General features: G+C 50.2%; 1 protein-coding gene across 1 annotated transcript in view; it reads right to left on the bottom strand.

The window, feature by feature from the left end:
• The window catches only part of Tspan2 (tetraspanin 2), a 43601-nt gene that overhangs the window by 13824 nt on the left and 11598 nt on the right, over positions 1-18179 (bottom strand). Inside the window, exons 2-4 of the mRNA XM_052731175.1 lie at positions 10567-10669; positions 2326-2423; positions 663-737 (exon numbers count right to left, since the gene is read on the bottom strand). Of these exons, the coding sequence (XP_052587135.1) occupies positions 663-737; positions 2326-2423; positions 10567-10669 (276 nt within the window). The remainder of the gene's footprint in view (positions 1-662; positions 738-2325; positions 2424-10566; positions 10670-18179) is intronic.

The raw sequence follows: 18179 nt of genomic DNA, 5'->3' as shown, positions 1-18179 counted from the left end.
ACCTCTGGATACAAGCAGCCATGCTAGGAAAGTTTCAGAGGGGTGACAGTCACTCATTCTCATGTTTATCATTTTGAAGCTTAAGTTCATAAACAGAATGGATGGCACACAGGATCACTGGAAATGCAACCCTCTCAAGGCTCCATTGTCCTTCCTTTCCTTCCCACTCCTCTCTGTCATAGCCTGCTAACCCTTCTAAAGGCCCCGTGCCCTGGGGGCTCCCCTCAGAACCTGTCCTGGGCACTAAGGATTGTACTTGCACGTAGCAGGTCAGGCGCTAGCTTCTCACAACGATGTGGCCCCTGTCTAGGCCAAGCCTTTGGGACAGGTAACAGGGATGAGAAGGTGGGATCTTCCTCCTTACCCCATTCTTGTGTCTGTAACCTAATGCCTGACTCATTTTGAACTAGGGACAATCTTAAACTAGAAATCTAGTTAAAAACAAACAAACAAACTAAAACAGAGCAATTTAAGCATTGACTTAAATATTTTACCACTCATATAAACATGCTGAGCCCTGCATACTACTAGGGTAAAAGGTTCTCCTTACACAGTTCTGTGGGCTATTTTGTTTCTTAATAACATTTTGAGGTGAGTATTGTATATTGTTTTCCATAAGAAGAATACCTTAATAACCACAAACGTGTCTAGGTTTTACTTACTACGTCCTTGCCGATAAAAGCAAATACACCAGTCGTTACTTCGGCGGCAAATATCACCAGCAGACAGGTAAAAAACTGTGGAGAGAAAGTACTAATTTCATTAATTTAATACCTTTTCAGCTTATTTAGCCTGTTTGCGTCTAGTTCCCCTGGCAAGGCACTGGGTAAGGCCACGAGTGAGGTGGTGAGGAAGCTTTTACTCTTTGCCTCCTTCAGGCACTTGTGTGTGGTTTGTCTGTTGTTTCACGGAACAATTGTTTACTGAGCACGTGTGCTGTGCCAGGCACTGTCCTTTGTGCTGGTTATCCAACGGTAGACAAGATCCCAACCCCTCTGCTATCATAAAGCTTATATCGGGCAGAAAAGATGCAGTGAAGGAGTAAAGGTTTTAAAAATGCACAAAGGAATATTAGGTAGCCACATGGAAATCCTGTCACCTAGCACAGTACCTGGCAGTGACATACTCTGTAAACACTTGATGACCAGGTAAGTTCTACAGAGAGGAAATATGGACGGACACAGAAAGTTGCCAGTGAGGCTTGGGCTTGGGGAAGAGAGTGTGATGTGAGCATTATGGTCTAGAAGGCTTCTCTGAGGAGACTGAAAGAAGAGTAGACGTGTGTGCAGGGTGTGTGTGTGTGTGTGTGTGTGTGTAATATGTGCAGGGTGTGTGTGTGGGGTATGTGCAGGGTATGTGTGGGGTGTGTGTGTAGGGGGTATGTGCATGTGTGGGGGGGGGATATGTGGGTGTGGGGGGGTATGTGCAGGGTATGTGTGCAGGGGTATGTGCAGTGTGTGTGTGTGTGTGTGTGTGTGTGTGTTATGTGCGTGTGTGCATGTGTATGGGTGGGTATGTCTGTGTGTGTGTGGGGGGTATGTGTGGTGTATGTGTGTGTGGTGTGTGGTATGTATGGGGTGTGTGGGGGGGGTATGTGCAGGGTGTATGTGTGGGGGTCTCCTTATGGATAGAGTGCTGCCTGGTCTTAGGTTTGATGATCAAACTCAGTACTGTGATAAACAAAACAGAGCTTTCCAGCTTTATTTGGAGAAAGAATGGTGGGGAAGAGAAATAGACACTTCACACGGCTGTAGATCTGAAGCGGCAGGCTGACATGGAAAACCCATAAGGAGCCTCAGAACATCCTGCCTCAGACTCCCTTTGAGAAACACAAAGCCTTCTCTCTGCTCCTCACTGCCTTTAGGCTGGTAGCAGGTAACAGGTAACAGAAACTATTTTTGTTGTTGTTGTTGTTGTTTAAACAGAAGCTGCTAGTTAAGATAAGGTACCAGAAGGATGTTTTGCTAAGTTATTGATCTTAACCAGAAATGCCTTCCTTGTAGATAACAGTTTTTCCTGACTATGGGAATCTTTAAGCTGCCGCATACACAGTGAAATATTATTTTTAAAGAACAATCAATTCGTAAGCACTCTTTCCCAAACATCTTTACACTGATGACCTCATTGTTTTCACATTTTCCCTATGAGGCAGGAACAAAGATAATACTACTCTCATGCAGGAGATGGAGAAAACAGACATCAGAGAGGAGGGTCCAGTGCCAAAGCTTTAAGTCCTAGAGGAGCTAGTACTTTAAACCAGGTCTCCTGACTCCCTCCAGGGAAGTTTACCCCCCCCCCCATGCCCACCTCATAAACCCCACTTACTGATCCGAGCACACACTGTGACTCACGCATGGCTCCACAGCACCCGAAGAACCCCACGGCCATCATCAGGGCCCCAGCTCCAACCAACACATAGAGCCCTGTGGACGAGAGGCCAAGGAGACCATTCAGAGCCTGACGAAGGTTGGGCCAGTCGAGCACAGTGCAGGAGACGACAGCCCTGCCTCCCACCCCAGCCGGGCTCTGGCTTTCTTCTCTGTACAGCATTCTGCTGTCAACTGTAATGGCGATGCTTATTAACCACATTTCATGCATGCTGGCTCACTCAGCAAAGCCATTCTATCTACTGCCATCCGAGTGAACCCATTAGGAAACCGAACCTGAAGGAAGCCAAGCAACCCATTTGAGGGCACAAAGCCAGTGAGGGGAAGAAGCCACCTCTACCTACTGCTCAGAGCTGTTTCAATAAATGGTCACCATAAGCTTCCTAAAGTCCAAACACGGCTTCTCTGGCTCCGTACCTTTGTGCAAAGGCACCATCTCCATAAGGCCAATGATACAGAGTCTGGGAGGAATCTGAAGCAGGTACCACAGCTGGGACACAAGCCCAAGCCTTCTCTTGAGCCCCAGAACCTCTTGTCCTCTGGACTTAATGGCTGTCTCCATCACCAAGAGACTTGAGGCCAAGGGTTTGGGAGGGAACAGCAGCTGCCGAGTAATGGGAGGAGAAGGAATGGAGCAGGGACTTGGGTAAGGACAGAAGCGTAGGACACAGTAATAAGTCATCAGTTTTGTGTGACTTTTTCTCCTTTAGAGGGCAATGCTGCAGATAATGGACACATGGGAGGCCATGTTACAAAACAAAACACAACAAAATAAACAACCAGTGAGGGTGGACAATAAGGTAATAGACACCCACAATATTATTATCAGCACCATGTTCTAACCAGAGCTCATTGTGCCCTGTTGGAGCCCACTAGGTTCCTAGTGGCTGTACCCAGCAGGATTGCATGGGAGGTTGATTGGACCACGGGTCTGGGTACCAGGTGTTTGTAAGGGTCTACACTTGACTGTAACTAGCAAGGGGGAGGTCTTTTGCTCCACCCCTTGGCATTGTTATAAATAGCCCTTTGGAATAAAGTTCTGGGCCTGTGGATAAGAATCCAGGCCTTCCCGAGTCTATCCTGTGTTTCTCTCTGTTTCTCTTCTATTTCTAACTAACTCATATCCCTCAATCCTCAAGAGCTCCTGAGGTAAATGTGGGGGCTGGTCTCCTACAGCCCCCCCTGATAATTTGAACACAGTTGCTATGTGTGTGACAGGCTCTTCTTGTCATGCTCTGTTGTGTGCACCCAGTACAGGTTACTAGAGCAGCTTTCCTGATGGTTGGGAAGTGCTGAGTACTATTATCTCCACTCTGAGACAGAGGAACTGGGTCCTAGAGGGTCAAGCTGTTGTCCCAAGGTCACAAGCTGCAATTCTCCCCCAGAGGCCGGCCATCCTGCCTCCTGAGCATCAGCAGCAGCCTTACTTTGAGTGGTTAGAAATTTCACCTCCCAAGTCAAGCCCCAGGAGGGTTTCCTCACAGAGAAAAGGGACATCGAAGTGCTGGTTCTGGGAGACCTGGGCCAAGCCTTCCTGACTTCCTTCTCTGATCCTGAGATAAGGGAGAACACAATGCTCTGGCTGGCACTTGACTCACTGTGAGTAAGGCTAATTGGCTGTTTTTTTTTTTTTTTCTTTTGCATTTTAGTCAGATGAGTCACCTGGAAACCATTCTTAGTTACCCGGAGGTGGGGGGGAGGGGCACTGGGGTCCCACCCCTGTGGGGAACCCCTGAGTCTAGCATGCAGGCATTTCCTGGGGCTCCTCTGGGTTGCTCACAGACGGTTTGTGGGCAAGCCTATCTGTGAACAGACCTGGATGGGGTTACAAGGTAGCTGTACCGCTTCCTGCACCTCCTAGACCAAGACCAAGAGGTCCTCAAGGTACTTCTGGGCTCCGAAGGGGAGAGGGTTGGCTTTGCAGTCTGGAGGGACCCACACACTTCCTGCTGTCCCAGCTCTGTCACTTCCTCCGGTTTCCTTTTCTCCAAGAGGACCATTTCACGGGGACTGGATGTGGTTACGAGAGTACGGATACCATTTTCAAAACTACAGTACTGTCGGCTCCACCACCTGAACGCCTTATCATCTTGATGTCTTCAGTTCTCAGAGCGCTTTCATTTCCACCATCTCCTCGCTTCCTCAGAGCAGTCTGGTTAGGGAAGGGGAACATCCCTGACATGACAGGAGGTCAGAGGCAGGAGCCCTGACTCCGGCCCTACACTCCTTACTGAGACAGGCTAAATTATCAGCAGCGAGGGCAAGGGCTGCAGCAGCTACATCCTGTCCGCTCCTTCCCATCATGCCTCGGGGGAGAGCCGTCTTAACATCCTCGTTTCTTACTTAGAATGTCATTGCCTCCCATCACTGCTACTACAACTGCTCTTTGATCCAACGTGAAGCTAAGGTTAGGGTCCAGCTCCCTACATCCTCATCTAACCTACACTTCAGGCCGCTGGAAAGCATCATGGTGTGACCACACCCTGTTCTGGTGTGGGCTGGACCTTTGCGGGTTCCCACAGTTCTCTGCAGATTTCAGGTCTAAAAAAAATATCTTCTTTTACCCTGCTTACAAGTGCACAAGTGAGAAACCTCAATCAGTAAACATTTATCCCATGGATAGAGCGAAATAAATTCAAAGTTCCAGATGGACTACCTCATCCCACCAAGCATCTGTCCTTAGACACACGTTCTGAGATCCCATTGCAATGAACACGTTATCAGGCTACCAAAGGGCTGTGTTCTCCAATGTCAGCCAAGTGAGATGGGGGCCTCATGTCCTGAGAAGGTCTGGAACAGAAATGTAATGCCGCGCAAGAAGCAGGTGCCCAGTGTATAGGGGGCCCAGTGGGCACAGTTCACTTGGTCTCTCTGGCAATCATCCTTGCCCTTCTGAAACAGTGAGCTAGCTTCCCAGCAGATGCGATCACTCGAACAGTATCCAATGCCGCGTTGGGGGCAGAACAACCTAAGCGTCCTAGCAGTTTCTGCTCCTGAGGCCCCTCCACAGCAAGCCTCTTCTCAGCAAGAGAAGATCCAACTGTCCTGGTTTCAAATGAGCCTCTCTCTGGAGCTGGAGAGAATCCCAGAGAACCTCATACACAACACATCCCTTGGGCCTACCAAATCCGGCTATAAGATTCTGCACAATGTAAGGCCTTCTGTGGATTCCAAGGATGCCTTATCTAAGGTATGGTTTTCAAAAGAGCTGCTTAGAGCTACATTTTAATTCCAAAACGGCTTCCGTCGAGTCCTCTTTCCCCAACAGTACACAGGACAGACATGTGACCTACTTAATAGCTCTCATGTTTTCTAAGCCCCATTTTCCTTGGTTTGAAAAGAGAAAACCCCTTTGAAATCACATTTTTGTCATTAATGCCAGGGCTTTGTGATGCCAGTGAAATGCTACCAGAAACAGCTTTTCTGGGGACATCTTCCCTGATGATTCCACCCTCCTCCTCAGAGTTCACAGTACAGTGAGTAGCACCATTTCAGCCAGCAAAGGATCAAGAGAGCCTGTGAAAGGCCCACTGGCATACACATTTACACAGCCTTGTTGGAAATGGATGTATTGGCATGCTCACCAACTCCAGTGATCCTGGCAGCAGATGGTGTTATGCAACTGCTAATGATCATTTTCTTCATCTAAATTTTTTTTGTGTCTTTGCAGACATCTCCCTTCCAACTTCCCTTGAATACACATAATTACAGCCATCACTCAGTCTCCATGGGGCTTAGTCCCAGGATCCTTCACATACCAACCAGTGGATGCACAAGCCCCTCATAAAACGGCGTTGTATTTGCATATAACCCCTCACATCCCTCTGTATCCTTTAAATCATCTCTAGGTTTCTTCTAATGTCTAGCACAACACAAATGTTCTGTAGTTGTTAGTCTGTATTATTTAGGGGTTAATGGTATGAAACTGTCTGTACATGTTCAGAAGGGATGCATTAAAAAAAAAATCTTTGATCTGGGTTTGTTTGAATTTCTAGATGCTGAACCAACAGATGTGAACCCATCAATTCTAAGGGTTCACTGTATCTATGTGTTTAGAGTAATATATGAGTCCGAGTTCATGGGAAAAGACAAGACTACTTGGTGCTTTCTAAATAACAGCTGCAGCAGCTGCCAGTTAGCAAGTACTATTTTAGGTGCTCTATGTGTCTCACTCTACATCACTGGTGGGAAGGACCACTTCCTGTTGCCTCCGCCCTCTCTGGGTGGTACCTATACTATGCACTTGGCACACACCATCTCAAGAACCTACTTGATGACAAAGCCCATGTTATCAACTGGTCTTTAGGCCCACCCCAACGGCTCCTCCACTCTTGCCCCCATCTTCCCTCCTCATCAGGTGGCCTTTCTGCTGCATCCCCAGTATGTGAATAGCGAGAGTCAGTGTTTACTCACAACTCACGGCTAGTTAAGTCAGCACTGCACTTACACAAGTTCGCAGTTCACAGCTAAAGGATCAGGAATGCAGAAAATGAAAACTGTACAACTGTAAGGGGTGAACTGGAATCGAGCTAAAGTGTGTACCCCAAACCCCCAGGCTACGTTTTCAGTAGAGACTCAGAGCAGGGAATTTTTTAGCTAGAAACCTGCCCATGTATAAACAGCAGGGGAGTTCTTGAGAAAAGTTCCTGAGTTTGTCTTCCTGGGTGTTTTCCCCAAAGGAACAGGCCAGGGTCTAGAATTCTAGGCTGCCAAACTGGCTGTAGGTAAGTCTTCTCCTTCAGGGTTGTGACCCTCAGAGCTGGGATGATCATCGATTCTGGTTTCTTGTAGAATGGCTTTGGAGAAACTGTCCAGATATGGTAGTTAGTCTCTCTCTCTGTTATCCAGCTAGGCTTGGTGTCAGGTATGAAGTTAAAAAATATTACCAGAATGAGTCAGAGTGTTTATAAAGGCAAGCCAGCCCCTGAATGTTTAGCAACGGAACACTTTCCTTCCACACAACCTCCAGCCACAATCAAAGCCAGGCTCTGGGACTCTGAATTCAACAGGGAGAGAGAGATGCAGCCAGGCCGTGGCTCCTGTTTGTGTGGGCACCCCCAATGGAGAAACCTGCTCACATCCTCTACTCACAGACATGAGCTCATGCGCTCCAGCCCGGGCTCCAGCTTCCTGAGGCAGAGAGGACCACTCCCCACCCCATGCTCCTAGAAGGAAGACCCCGAGGCAGCTGCCCATCCAGCACACTGGGAGGGGCTGGCACAGGAAATCAGATGGGCAGCTTGTTAGGTTGGGAGGAAGCAGGGACTTGTCCCTAGGGTTCCCTGGAAGAAACTAGAGTGGAGAAGGTCTAGGAAACCCTGAGTAACCCAAGCCCCTCGCTGCCAGCCTCTTCCTTCCTCACCTAAGCAACTGAGGGACACAGAGACCCTGGGTCAGCCTCCAGGCCTTGGCCCAGAGGGACACTAAAGGGCGGCAGCAGGCGGCAGTCGGTCTGACTACCCTCTCTCCCTGCCCTCATTTCCCGAAACCGTGTCTTCCTGCTTTGTTAATGCCTGCCACTCTGTCTGGCTTGAGCATTGGGTACAGAGCACTAGGACAGAGAGAAACTCCATGGAGGGAGAAGGATGTGAGGAGTGAGAGCATCCCTGCACACAGGAGGCAATCCTACAAAGTCTGCCTGCTGTTGACCCGGAAGCAGGGAGCTATGCAATGTGTCTTCCTGGAGATTTCCTCAATGCAGGCTGAGCGACACCTCTTCTCCTTTCCTTCTCTGTGACTCTCCTCCTCTTCCCAAGCAGCTGGGACTACAGGCAGGTACCACGGCACCTGGCTGTGGCTTTATATCTTGAAGAACCACTTAGACATGCTAAGCCTGTTTAGGACAAGGTTTAGCAAAACGGGCAAGGAGTATGAGCTGATGACTCTGAAACATATTCTAAAGAAAACAACGGAGCATTTAGGCATAGGGGCCCACACCTGTAATCCTAGGACACTGGAGATAGAGGCAGGAGGATCAAGAGTTCGAGGACATTGTCAGCTATGGAGTAAGTTCCAGGCCAACCTGCTCTACATGCGTCCCTGCCTCAAAAAGCCCCCAAGTAAAACCAAACAAGCACCAGCCCCTCTCCAGATCAGATGCGTGAGGAGGTGCATCCCGCCCGGCAGAAGGGAGGGTGGTCCTGTGGGCTGGAGATGGACAAGTGAGCCAGGAGCAGTCCATCTCTGGTGCTTCAGATGTGAGGTGTAAGTAAAGTTCCACAGATAGAGTTTTGGGTTCAACCTACAAAAATCCATTAACTCAAAAATGTTGAACAAACAGAGCCAGGCACACGTGGGTTCTGTTTTATGTTGTCATTTAACCGCTGTGACAAAGATCAGGGTTGGCTAGTTACCGATCTGAGAGCTTCCTGTGTTGGGCAGGAGGGTGACGTGCTCTGCTCAAACATTCCTGCTTTGTTTTCTACACTAAGCCAAGTGGGACACACATGGCCTGAGACACAAGAGATGCATTTCCATGTCATATTTGTGTGGAATCTTTCTATGATGATAAACCACAGAAACCTGCTCCAGTGGACTTGAATATAATGGGAAATGGTGAGACACATAACTGAAAGTCCAGGCTAGTACTCATCTCGAGGACTCAAACGATGGGACCAGAATCCAGCCTGTGGCCATCTGGCCTCAGCTTTCTTTCGGTAACACATACAGGCAGGTCTCCTCCCTGCCATGATTAAATGGCTGTCAGGAACTCTAGTCTTCTAATTCCAGTAGCATGCTTCTTTCATTTCAACAGGCCCCGCCCCCACTCCCGCCCCCCAGCTGCTTGCTGGCCTAAGCACTCTCAAGCTAATTGGGTTGAGAATGAATGAGTGACCCAGCAGAGCAAAAGAGAAGAAACAGTCCACAAACAGCTGGAATCCTTCTTCCCATCCTTGGTGCTGCGGGGCATGAGTGTGGGTTTACCCACCTTGGCTCCTTAGTCACATCTTCCCTTGCTGTTAGCCCATGGTGGGCAGTAGTAAACAAGCACATGGTCAGTGCTCAGAAGTTGGAGGACTGGGTTTTTGTAGAAACAGCACCAGGCACCACAAGGGAACTAAGAACCAAGAATTAGAGAGACAGCCATTGCCATCCTCTTCTGGGCCATGGTTGGTTTAGGCATAAGTATATGATGGGATTCTGGTCAATCGGTTGCAAGAGGAGACTTCTGGAAGAGGACACGTGAAGTGAAACTTCCTTGTCCTCATTTGGATTCTATCATAGGAGTACACAACGCTGGAATCACCATAGGAAGGCAAGGCAGAGCTAAAGTACTAGAGGGATCAAAGCCCCTGATAAGCACGCTGGCTTTATCTGTGTGTCACCCACTCTCTGGGCCTCATCTCCTTCCTATTGTGGCAGGAGGCATGGCTGTGGCCCCTCTGTCTAGACCCTCTTCTCCAGCTCTCTCCTGTCCACTCTATGGGGTCCTTCCCTTCTCTCAGCACTCCCTACTCATGGAAGTTTTGAGATTAGTGCCTGTCTTAGGGTTTCTATTGCTGTGAAGAGACACCATGACCACAGCAACTCTCGTAAAGAAAAATAGTTAATTGAGGCTGGCTTACAGTTAGGGGTTTAGTCCATTACTGTCATGGAGGGAAGCATGATGGCATGCAAGCAGACATGGTGCTGGAGAAGGAGCTGAGAGTTCTACATCTGGATCCACAGGCATCAGGAAGAGACACTGAGCCACTGGGCCTGGCTTGAGCTTCTGAGACCTCAAAGCCTGCATCCAGTGACAGACACACTTCCTCCAACAAGGCCATACCTCCTATTAGTGCCACTCTCTATGAGCCTATGGGGGTCATTTGTTTTCAAACCACCACAGCACCCCAAAAATCTGAAGCATCTCTTCATTTTGAGTTGTTTCTATGTTAAAACACCACACCACAGAGTAAGATGCTGTCCCATCAGGGCCCCCAAGACACCCTGAACCGACTGATGAACTTCTCCAGAGACAAAGGATGCTTCCTAACTCCTTAAGATGAATTTTAGTTATGTTTCCTTGAGACTTAGTTAAGTAAACAAATCATTTTTACTGGGGCTTTCTTCTATCCTGGAGAGAGGAGGAAGGGGCCCCAGTACCAGGTGAAGCGCATAGGTTGAGAGGCTCAGGCAGTGGCTCCTGCCTTTGCCCTGTCCCTCAGACCCAACCTTTAGGGAAAGTGAAGTCACTCACCTACATAGAAATACTCTGGGGACTTGTCCTCTGATGATAAATCCTTTATGGTGCCTCCGAATCGAAACCATAGTCCAAAAGCAATGACGGCTGATCCGGCCAGCTGAAAGATAAGCAGCAGCGTGTTTACTATGGAGGGGAGAGTATGCATACAGGCTGGTGAGCAGGCTGTGGGCACAGGGTGCCCAGGCTTGGAGGGGCTGCCCCTGTAGAGACCATCTTGCCCACTCTTCATGTCTTACCAGGGTGGAAACCAGGTTTAGAGGTAAAATAAAAACATGGGCTTGGTGCCCCTCAGGGCCCTAAAGTATCTGATTAGCTCTGCCCTGTCTTGATTCCAGTCACAGGGTTTGCTGTGCCACTGGGCTTTCCTGTGATTTATTTGGTACCCATAGAATGAAAGTGTGTCAAAACTGCTGTTCCCACAACATTCTCCCTGCCAGGCATCTGCCCCTTGCCCTGTTGTTTCTTGCTGGGTAAACTGGACTTCCTCACCAACACCTTAATGAGTGGCCGTTGTCTCGGGGTGGGGGTGGGGGGTCACCAAGAGCAAGATGAACTCTAAGACCTGGGGAGAAGCCACCTTCTAAATTAGAAAAAACAAAACAAAAAACAACAACACACACACAACCAAAAAAACCCAAACAAACCCACACCAACCTGTGAGCCCACCTACACTTCATGACGAAGTTTCCAGTTAGAGCTCTGTTCAGAGACTCCTGTGACCCCCCTCTTCTTGATTCCTACATGGTGACCACTGCCCTGCCCCTGCCCAGGCATGGTTTTGCCGGCAGAGAAGAAGGGCTTTTTTTTTTTTTGGTTGTTGTTGCTATTTTGAGTTTCCATGGAAAGCGAGAAAGGAAAAAATATTTTTCTGAAAAGGCATGGTCTGTGTGCTATGTGGCTCATGGAGAGGCCGAGTGGCTGGCACAGGCAGCGGCTGGGCAGGCTGGCGGCTGGTAGAGTCATCATCACTGGGCTTCCTCTCCTGAGGCTGAAGGCTGCTGCAGGCTCCATGTCTAAGCTGGCAGTCCTGTATGTCAATCGCAGGACTGTCCCAACGGCAGGCCAGCAGGCTCCAGCCAAGTGCTTTCTCTCCAAACACCACTCTTGGATATTGCTGTATCAATTAATTAACAGTTATTTACGGGGTACCTTGTGAGTGTGAAGCACTATGGGAAATCAGCAGAGATGTAAAAATAGCAACGTGCCTCTCCGACTCTTCCAGTTACCGTTGGGCAGTCCTAGCCTTTCGCCAGACAGTGAGGATCTGCTCTTATCTGAAAAGAGGAGATCACCCAAAGATACTGGCAGCAGAAGCCAAGGAGGGAATTCGGAGGAGAGGCATAAGAAGGAATAATCCAGCCAGGGTTAGGCCAGAGGTTTTTCTAGGCAGGCTCCTTCTCTCCTGCAGGACTGCTGGGAAGGTTACCTGGCTATATTTATGAGGGCTTTCCTCCTCTTCTTCTCCTGCTCCCCAAGGCCAAGTCCCTGTGTGACTGGCTTCTTCAGAACTATGCAGGCCTGCCTTTAGTGAGGGGGAGTGGGAGGCCGGGTTCTACCAGCTGGCTACTCCCATGGGGAATAACTAAGGCTTCCCAGCCCTTAGAGAGGGCACTAATTGGATAATTTGAGGGCAGCTAAAACAGCTGGGCTCAACTGACTTTTGAAAGAGTTTATAAAAGAGGAGGCTGACATGGAAACATGAGATGAAATCATGCTAAGGCATAACATTCTTTATCTTTGAAGGGTGGAATTACAGGTGATGTTTCCCTTCTGTCTTCTAAGGGTTCTGCATTAATTATGCATTACTTTCCTATGCTTAAAAACACAGCTTTTGAGAAGCACTGCGTACTAGCTTTTATGTCCAATATGGGAACTGGAGAGTCTTCCTGGTCTGTGCTTACCTCAGGGAGCTGCCAGCCTTGGGGTCCCGGCTGTTATGTGTAAGGAGGAGCACTGTCCTTGGTTAGACCTGTCCCTAGAAATGTCTGCGGCTGCCTGGGATGAGTCTGCCCAGCAAACCTCACAGGCTTCCCTGCTTTCATGTCTCTCTGGTGCCTTCATAGAAAGACAGTTTCCAAACACAAAGCAAAATCTATTGACAGAGGCCCTGGGCCCAAACCAGCAGCCACCACACAGACTACGGAGGAGGTGACTAGTCTCAGGGACACCCTACCACGAGGCCACATTTTTGGAATCTCTGAACACAAACTCTAATTTATAGCTGTCTGGATCATCCTCCCAGACAGAATCCATTCGTCGAGTTCTGGCACAGATGTGTCTGAGGCATAATGGAAAATGAAAAGAGAGGTTGCAATTTAGAGCCACTGGGCAATGGGGAAAAAATCTGCGCTTGCTCATCCACACCCCCAACCCCAAAACCACACACATGGCTTCCCTCCTTGGGTCAAGGAAACTGTGGCTTAGCTGAATGTCATCACTGTGCGGCAGGGAATCCTCCCTGAACGCTGTGGGCTGTGCTAGGGATGTGTGGGTGAGGAGCTGGCCGGGGCTTCTGCCATGAGAAGCAGAATGGTCTCTGCTTTGGAAGGAGGCACAGCAGCGACCATGTAACTCTTTGGCCCTTCTGAATGCTCCAGCCCGTCAGGCTCATGAGATGCCATGTTTGCTACACTGGAGGTTGGTGGACTGCACACTAGAAATTGTTCAAGGGAAAAAAAAAATCACACTAACTCCATCCCAGTCAAGAGCAAAGGAAGCAAGCTTCCTGTCAGCCACACAGTTCCTGTTCCTGTGTGCATCCCTATAGCTAGAAGATGCTCTCCCCAACCCTCATGGGACGCTTCCAGGACTCTTCAGTCCTAAGTTTTAACTCAGCAGGGCCCCACCTCTCCTATGCCACACTGCTTTTAATTTCAGCCCATTTGGCATTTGGACATACTATGTCTACATTCAGCTAAGGCTGAAACAAGCAAGAAATGAGAGAGGCTCCCTTCCTCCATATCTTTCTTGCCCCCACCTGGAGAATTCACTTCTTTCTTTTCTTACTTGTACAGTTAGTAACAATCAACCACGGTCCAGTCCATGCCAGGCACTGAGCTCCACGTCAGAGACATGGAAGACAATCACACAAAGTAAGAAATGCAGTAAGATGCAGGATGTGTGCCGAAGAGTGAGAGCACGCATTACCAAGGGGCGGCACAGAGCACACACCACGGGCGGGCAGCAGGCAGCCCCGTTCTGATTTACACCTTGAAGAATGAGTTGGACTTCCTGGAGTAGCAGAGAACTCGTGGGATGAGATTGCTTGAGGCAGAAGGACCGGCATAGGGAAAAGAGCCATCCCTGACCACCATGCCATGCCGAGGAAGAGATCAGTGCTGGGGAGCAGTTGCATCATCCTCACAGGAGTGCAGGGCAGCCATGGCATGGCTGCTGCTTAGCCGGCCATCATCCTGGGAAGCCCACTGCAGGGCCCCCGAGGGAGGGGAGAGAGAAGCTTAACTCAGCTTTTGGTGGGAGTGTGTCTTGGCTGCCAGACACAGTGAGCAGCCACAGACCAATGCTCTGGTGACTGAGGATCACAGAGGGCCCACAAGCAGCGGTCTGGAGACCCACGAGGGCCAGTGAGAATCACTGTAGCAGTGAAGGAACACCGCTGAGGGCCTCTCTGCTTTTAGGGAAGGGATTATTACCAGTGTACCTAGCAGAATTACAAAGAAGAAACGCTGTGGCTTTTTGCAGGAATGGACTTTTCCTTTTTATATTATTCATCCATTGGGGGGGCATGCACATGTCACACAGCGAGTGTGTGGAGAACAAAGGACAGCTTGTGGAAGTCCGTCGTCTCCTGCCACCACGTGGGTCCTAGGGATTGAACTCAGATTGTCGGGCTTGGTGGCAGACACCCTTACCCACAGAGCCACCTCACTGGCCCAGAAACGGACTTTTCATGCAGCAGAGAGAGCTGAACCCTGGTGGTAACTACTAAAAACAAATAATGAAAACACTAAAAACCAAAAGCCAACAAACAGAACGCTTAAGGGAACATCCATTTTGATCTAGGAGGCAAGGATTCAGAGGAGAGGACAAATTAACCCTTCTGAAGTTTTCTGGGTCCCACAGAGAAGCCACTGGCTGCTCACAAGAGAGCATGGTAGGCATTCTTTTCTTGTGGGTCAGTTGTACACATGGCATTCCAAAAACTCAATGAGAAAGCTGGGTGGGATAGTGTGTACCTGTAACTCCAGGATTTAGGAGCCTAAAGCAGGAGGATTACTGTGAGTTACGTAACTAGCCGGGGTTATGTAACTAGTGCTAGCCAGCCCCGGGATACATTGCAAATACTAGGCCAGCCTGGGCTACATAGCAAAACTCTGTCCCCAAAACAGCTACAAAAAAAAAAAAAAAAAAAAAAAAAATGAAAAGAGCCAGAAGGGATGGCACACACCTTTAATTTCAGCACATATGAGGCAGAGGCAAGGAGGACCTTCGTGAGTTAGAGGCCAGTCTGGTCTACATAGTGAGTTCTGGGCCGGTCAGAGCTACATAATGAGACTTTATCTTAAACAGGAACAAGAAAACCAAAAAGAAGGAAGAAGGACAGTGTTGTAAGACAGGGTAGGTTTGGGGAACACACGTGAACCTACTGCATAAACATGCACATAGTGAAGGGGGGAATGGGGACCAGAGCACAGTGCAAGGAACAGGCAGGGCCACAAAAACCCGTCAGCAAACAGGACGCCCATGGATATTGTCATGGGCAAGTTCTTCCAACAGCTATCCCTGATCTAGAGACACAGAAAACTGCCAAGGTGTCTCTAGAGAAGACAGTTTATGCTCTAAAACTCAGGGGCAAAAAGGATGGAAGACCAGATTGAAAGTAGTTTGAAGCGAAGCAGATAAAGTTTAAACCAGATATCAACTGTCTGCAAAGAACAAGTCCTTCAGCTTGAGGTGGGGCCACTCACACAGGACCCGCTCACACAGGACCTGCTCACACAGGACCCGCTCACACAGATCCGCTCCACACAGGACCCGCTCACACAGATCCGCTCCACACAGGACCCGCTCACACAGATCCGCTCCACACAGGACCCGCTCACACAGGACCCGCTCACACAGATCCGCTCCACACAGGACCCGCTCACACAGATCCGCTCCACACAGGACCTGCTCACACAGACCTGCTCACACAGGACCCGCTCACACAGATCCGCTCCACACAGGACCCGCTCACACAGATCCGCTCCACACAGGACCCGCTCACACAGATCCGCTCACACAGGACCCGCTCACACAGATCCGCTCACACAGGACCCGCTCACACAGGACCCGCTCACACAGATCCGCTCACACAGGACCCGCTCACACAGATCCGCTCACACAGGACCCGCTCACACAGATCCGCTCACACAGATCCGCTCACACAGGACCGCTCATACAGGACCACTCACACAGATCCGCTCACACAGGACCTGCTCACACAGATCCGCTCACACAGGACCTGCTCACACAGATCCGCTCACACAGGACCCGCTCACACAGATCCGCTCACACAGGACCCGCTCACACAGGACCCGCTCACATAGATCCACTCACACAGGACTGCTCACACAGATCCGCTCACACAGGACCTGCTCACACAGGACCTGCTCACACAGATCTGCTCACACAGGACCGGCTCACACAGGACCCGCTCACACAGGACCTGCTCACACAGGACTGCTCACACAGATCCGCTCACACAGGACCTGCTCACACAGGACCTGTTCACACAGATCTGCTCACACAGGACCTGCTCACACAGGACCCGCTCACACAGATCCACTCACACAGGACTGCTCACACAGATCCGCTCACACAGGACCTCCTCACACAGGACCTGCTCACACAGATCTGCTCACAAGGACCTGCTCACACAGGACCCGCTCACACAGATCCACTCACACAGGACTGCTCACACAGGACCACTCACACAGGACCCGCTCACACAGACCTGCTCACACAGATCCGCTCACACAGGACTGCTCACACAGATCTGCTCACACAGGACCTGCTCACACAGACCCGCTCACACAGGACCTGCTCACACAGATCCACTCACACAGGACCCGCTCACACAGACCTGCTCACACAGGACCACTCACACAGGACCTGCTCACACAGATCTGCTCACACTGGACCCGCTCACACAGATCTGCTCACACAGGACCTGCTCACACAGATCTGCTCACATAGACCTGCTCACACAGGACCGCTCACACAGACCTGCTCACACAGACCTGCTCACACAGATCCGCTCACACAGATCCGCTCACACAGGACCCGCTCACACAGACCTGCTCATACAGGACCTCCTCACACAGGACCCGCTCACACAGGACCCGCTCACACAGATCCGCTCACACAGGACCCGCTCACACAGGACCCGCTCACACAGGACCCGCTCACACAGGACCGCTCACACAGATCCGCTCACACAGGACCCGCTCACACAGGACCCGCTCACACAGACCTACTCACACAGGACCGCTCATACAGGACCACTCACACAGATCCGCTCACACAGGACCTGCTCACACAGATCTGCTCACACAGGACCTGCTCACACAGATCCGCTCACACAGGACCCGCTCACACAGGACCGCTCACACAGGACCACTCACACAGGACCACTCGAGCATTTCAGTTGTATTTTTCTGCACTTGTTTCCCCCTTTCAGGGATTGCTGATGAAATGCCCCATCTTGAGGACACTTTCTTTTTTTTTCTCCCAGTTATGAATTGAGAACAAGGGAGGTACATCCAGCTGCAGTATGCCCAGCTTTCCTCCTGAATACAAGCCACCTGCATGACAAGGAGCAAATGTGTGCTGCCACTAAGCTCTCTGCTGATGAAATCCAGCAGAGAGGATTCTTTCTGGGCCAAAAGCACCCCCGGGGGAGTTCTATCTAAGCGCTTATACTCCGGTGGGAAACAATGGAAGGGTCCTCAGACACCCGACTCAGTCTTTTCTCACGTGGGGGCAGCTGCTTTGGCTGCTTCCTGGGGCAGAATGCTCTTCTGCACCGCCCACAGCAGGGTGACTCCCCCTCACTCTCGATTCTCAGGTCACCGCCTTGGGGAAGCCTGTCCTGGCCTAGATATGTGTGTTGTTTCATAGCTCACATAACTACTGCTGTTTAACTATTTCTGGGTTTTAGAGGCCTGAGCTCTGTGAGAGCAGGGACAGCTCTCAGCTGCTGGATGCTAAGCGTTCCCCTCTCAGGCTGGCAGAGTGAGCTGAGGTGGGGGAGGGGAGGCAGAGGCCCCACTCGGTCGGCGGTGGAATGGACTGTGTTCTCCTCCTCAAACCCACATGGTGAAGGCTACCCTCAGCACGAAGGGTCTTAGGGATAGGACCTTTGGCGTGCGTGCGTGTGCGAGTGTGTGTGTGTGTGTGTGTGTGTGTGCTTGTGTGTGCGCGCGCACGTGCACACGCATGCACTGGTAACCAGAGGTAGGTGAGACTATGAGGGTGGGTCCTCATAGTGGGGCAGTATTTTATTGGAAATGATATCAGAAAGCCTGTTTTCTTTCTGCCCGTGGAAAGGATGAGTTGAGAAGACAAATCCACTAACAGTCAGAAGTGCTGGATCCCAACCCCAG

This window comes from Peromyscus californicus, unplaced genomic scaffold, assembly GCF_007827085.1.
Source record: "Peromyscus californicus insignis strain IS unplaced genomic scaffold, ASM782708v3 Scaffold_9__1_contigs__length_137607984, whole genome shotgun sequence".
Taxonomy (NCBI): Eukaryota; Metazoa; Chordata; class Mammalia; order Rodentia; family Cricetidae; genus Peromyscus; species Peromyscus californicus.
Note: the sequence above shows the minus strand (reverse complement) of the source record. Positions and strands in the feature narration are given on the sequence as shown.